General features: G+C 29.4%; 1 protein-coding gene across 2 annotated transcripts in view; it reads right to left on the bottom strand.

Moving 5' to 3' along the window:
* LOC117179816 overlaps nucleotides 1-4,863 on the bottom strand; it is a 19,485-nt gene continuing 14,622 nt past the window's right edge. For both annotated transcript variants that reach the window (XM_033371947.1, XM_033371946.1), the window contains one exon: nucleotides 1-1,715. In XM_033371947.1, the coding sequence (XP_033227838.1) occupies nucleotides 103-1,715 (1,613 nt within the window). In that variant the 3' untranslated portion in view covers nucleotides 1-102. The remainder of the gene's footprint in view (nucleotides 1,716-4,863) is intronic.

Below are 4,863 nucleotides of genomic sequence, written 5' to 3'. Positions count from 1 at the left end.
AGAAAACATATTTAATATCAGTTTGAAAAACAATTTTCCATATACATAGTATTTACAAGAGTTTTAAATACTTAATTATATAACAAGTCTCAAATTCCCATCTTACTTTAAAAACTTGCTCAAACTGTGAGAAGAAATTGAGCTTCTCTCGTTCCTTTTATCCTTTATTGAAACTGCGTCAAGTTGTATGAAATCACGCTTATTGGAAATTTTGATTGGCGGTTCATCAATTTCTTCCCCGATATAATCCAAGTCACCGTTCTCAAGATGCACTTCTTCTTTTACAACAGAGCCGGGAATAGGTAGAATTTTTCTCAACTTCCTTTTTCTTTTCGAGGAGGATTTTCCTTTCGATTTTCGCGATAGAATCTTCTCGTCAGGCAACCTTTCATAAAAACATCGCGCCTTAAGACTCATAAGAGGCAGCAAACTCAAAAGTCCATTCTTTTTCTTCTCCGTAATAGGAAACCTACCAAGTTCACACAACCCTATTTTGCTTAAATCCTTAAATTCCGAATTTAAATTCAAACGAAGAAACGGATCATTATAGCGCCAAGAATCTTTCGAATAAATCGTTCCTTGTTTCAAATACCGCAGCCACTTGACTCTCTTGTCAATAAAAGGTTTCGCTCCATTATCTTTCCACAAACTCTCAAAATCGTAAAACTTTTCCGGATTCATAATAACTAAATATTGTTTGTTTGAATTTGCGGCTTGGTACCAATCATCCGGTACTTCTATTTTACCACGATGATTGTTCATTAGCTCGAGCCACTCATTATCTAGCCTTTTTTGAATTCCGGAATGTCCAGAAACGAAGAATTTATGATCCACGCTTTTAATTGTTTTATGATTCGAAATGAAATGTGAAAACATCATCGAAAGTGTCTTGCTTCTGGCTTCTTCACCACAGGCAGTAGAATATATGGTTACATATTTAACAGAAGGGGGTAAATTTTGTAGATACTGATACAAGCAAGATGCGATTTCATTTGCTGTCCCCTTTCCATCTCCTTCATGCCACATGTACGAATAAGATTTCATCCCAGGCAGAGTTCTATCGATTATTTGTTGTTCGATTATCAAATTGTAAGTCCACAGAGGATGCTGGTAATATGCAAGGGATTCATTGAGACACGGAGTTGGTAAACTACTTTGAAAAGCAAAGGAGCAAACATGGACATCACTGTTATTACGTGCTTCATCTTCATCACGCAATTTAGATTTGTTACATTTTCGAGCATCTAAGAGATGAGCAGCTCGGTCACAGTCAATTTTATATCGTTCATTGGGATCATCTAGACTTTTCATCATTTCTAAAATTGTACTACATCTCTCGCATATGCCCAAAATCAAGGATTTAAATTTAAGATCAGTACGGGCCAATACCTTTTTATAAAAGTTGATACTAACAGGATTGGAGACTTCTTTTACGTAAAGATCGTACATGACTTCAAGTGTCAGTCCTATTGGTAGATATTTTGCGAAACCTTGTTCAGTGACTGGAAATTTGTTTATGTGGTCTTGTACTTTTTGCACCACAGGACTATTTATTTTTCGACTTCCTGTTAAATTTTCTTCCTCGTTCTTCGACGTGAGGTGAACGGAATTAGAGAATGGTTCGTTAATTAATTCATCTTTCGAATGTTCATCTATTTCTTCTGGTTGGTGATTCTCTCTTAGTTGTCGACGCTCCTCTTCGGTTTCTTTCAATTCTAAATACAATAAAATAATTTTGAATGCAATTGCAAAATTTATAATAAAAGCTGGACTTTTTTTATTTATTTGTGAAGCTTATAAAAAAAGCAACAACACTTTAAACTTTAATTAATCAAAATATAAAGATTTGCAATTAAAAATTTTGATAATTTTTATTATAAGTAAGATAAAACACCCACTAATTGACATTTGGTAGATTTAAGTTATAAAAGTAAAGAATTAACCTTCACCAATATTTTTCAAAGAAAACTTTAAGTTACTTTCAACACTGATAAATAAAGTGAAAATTATTTTAGAGTATTATCATTGCGCGAATAGGAGAATCAAAATATTATAACAAAATGGAAATTTTTCAAAAAAGCGAAGAAACATTCTGGAAAATCGAAATCACTATTTAAAGGTAAAAAAAGTTGGTTGCCATACAAAATTCAATGTTCAGTTTGAAAATAAAATTACGCTTCTGAGGCATTAAGTTTCTGAATAAAGATAAAAAGTTTGAAAAAATTTAGTCCATTACGAGAAAATCGATTGAGAATTTAAAAATTTTGAAAACTTAATCTACAAATAATTCCTTTGAATAATAAAAATCATAGAAAATCTTAGGCTAAGAAGCATGTGTGCTTTTTAATTATCCTTGGGCGGTTAAATTAAAACTTGCATAATATCTAATAAAATACTGCATATATTATATGTTTTATACTTATGAAATAAGTATTTTTCAAATAAATTTTGATGTAATATCATAAAGTTTCAAAGAAAACTAAAAGTTTCTAAAAAATACGTTGTTAGTTTTTTTGCACTGGAAATTAACTTCATCAAGGTTTGTTATTGTTTTGTTTTACAGCTTAGCGTTTTTTAAGCAAAAATTATTGTGGGTCATTATAATGTGAACGAGATTTAGATTATTTGAACAGGTTTCAATTATGTAAGTGTTTATCGTCGAAAATCGGTATTTTTAATAAAAAAATAAATAAAAAATAGGCTTCATAGAAGATTTATATACTTTAAAATTTTTAGGTTATGTTAATGAAAAAATGAGCATTTTCAAAAAAAAACATTATAATGTAAACAAGATTTTAGAATCTTTTAACAATTTAGATTATATTACTTTTTTCGTGGAAAATTGGTATGAACAATAAAAAAATTATATGTCAACGCAAATAATTCACAATTGTTAAACAATTTTAGGTTATTTTAGAGTTTCACGTCAGAATTTTGTACTTTTATACGAAAAATTAAATGTAAATCCAATGTTTCTTAAACTAAAATAACAATCTCGAATTTCTTTCAGTTTTTTTCGTCGGAAATTGAAATTTGTATTAAAAAATCATTAGATTTCAAAGATTCATAACTTTTGACCATTTTAGATAGCTAATAGCTTGTAAACTATCAATTGGGAAAGAAGAAAACAACTGAAAATATTTTAAGATCGGAGAATATCTTCAGCTTCAAATTAGGATGACAATTTTTACATTCTCATTCCTGAGAATGTAATGTAATCGTCCAAATTTTCAATCTCTGGTTTTTAACGGATCTTTACGTTTCGGCACTCACAGAATCCGAAAATTATAAAATTTCATTGGTGTCTGTCTGTCTGTATGTCTGTACGTATGGTTACCTGAATGTTGTAGCCACGCTAACTTTTGAAGGATTTGTCCAATCGAGTCCGCATTTGATATACTTCTGAAGGCCCCCAAAATAAAGGCTAAGTTCGTTAATCAGATATTTCGAACATTATTCAAAATTTTCACCAGATACTAAATATATTTCAAAACTATTCTACCCGAATTTTTCGATTAGCCCAAAATTTAAAAAATTATAGCATTTTCAAAATTTTCATTTTTTTTTTAATTTATAAAAATTGTTGTCAAAGTTTCTCATAGATGGGTCAAAGACTTGCAAATTATCCAAATAAAATGTTTAATTTTCATGAAAATTGGAAAAGTTATATACCTTTTGAAAATTTGAAAATTTTCAAAAAATAGAAAAAATTATTTTTTTCATACATCCAAAAATTTTATTCAAAATTTTCAGTAGATACCAAATACGTTTCAAACTATTCTAGCCGAATTTTTCGATTAGCACACAATTAAAAAATTAGAGCTTTTTCAACATTTTAGACAATTTTTCTTCAAGTTTCAGAAAATGTTGTCAATGTCTCCGATACTTGACAAAGATATTTGCAAATTATGCAAATGGCACTTTTAATTTTGATGAAAATTAAAAACGTTAATGTAATGTAATCGTCCAAATTTTCGATCTCTGGTTTTTAACGGATCTTTACGTTTCGGCGCGCACAGAATCCGAAAATCATAAAATTTTGTCGGTGCCTGTCTATACGTCTGTTTGTACGTATGGTTACCTAAATGTTGTAGCTACGCTAACTTTTGAAGGTCTCGAAAATAAAGGCTAAGTTCGTTAATCAGATATTTCGAACCAAAATTAAAAAATTGAGTATATTTTCCAAATTTTGTCATTTTTGTTAAAATTTTATAAATTTTTGTCAAAGTTTCTTATAGATGGGTAAAAGAGTTGTAAATTATCCAAATAAAATTTTTTATTTTTATGAAAATTAGAAAAGTTATAAGCTTTTCAAAAATTTGAAAATCTTCAAAAAATAGAAAAAAATATTTTTTTCATACATCCAAAAATTTTCACTAGATACCAAATATATTTTTAAACTATTTGAGCCGAATTTTTCGATAAGCCCACATTTTTAAAAATTAGAGCTTGTATAAACTAACAGTAGAGCGCGAATCGCGATTATGGCAATGAGAACATTTTTGGATCTATGAAAAAAATAATTTTTTCTATTTTTTGAAGATTTTCAAATTTTTGAAAAGTATATACATTTTATAATTTTTATCAAAATTAAAAATTTCATTTGGATAATTTGCAAGTATTTTACCCATCTATAAGAAACTTTGACAAAAATTTATAAAATTTCAACAACAAAAATGTCAAAATTTTGAAAATGCCTGTTTTCAGAAATTTTGAAAATACCCTGTTGTGGTTGTTTAATCCGCAGGATTTCGCCGGGAGCGGGTGCTAGTCTGAAAAATTGCACCCGCTTTCAGCGAAATCGCGGTAAAATTTCAGCCACAACCACGTCTGACAACCGTGAGATAGGTGGTTATGGTTATT

Source organism: Belonocnema kinseyi, chromosome 9 (genome assembly GCF_010883055.1).
Source record: "Belonocnema kinseyi isolate 2016_QV_RU_SX_M_011 chromosome 9, B_treatae_v1, whole genome shotgun sequence".
NCBI lineage: Eukaryota > Metazoa > Arthropoda > Insecta > Hymenoptera > Cynipidae > Belonocnema > Belonocnema kinseyi.
Note: the sequence above shows the minus strand (reverse complement) of the source record. Positions and strands in the feature narration are given on the sequence as shown.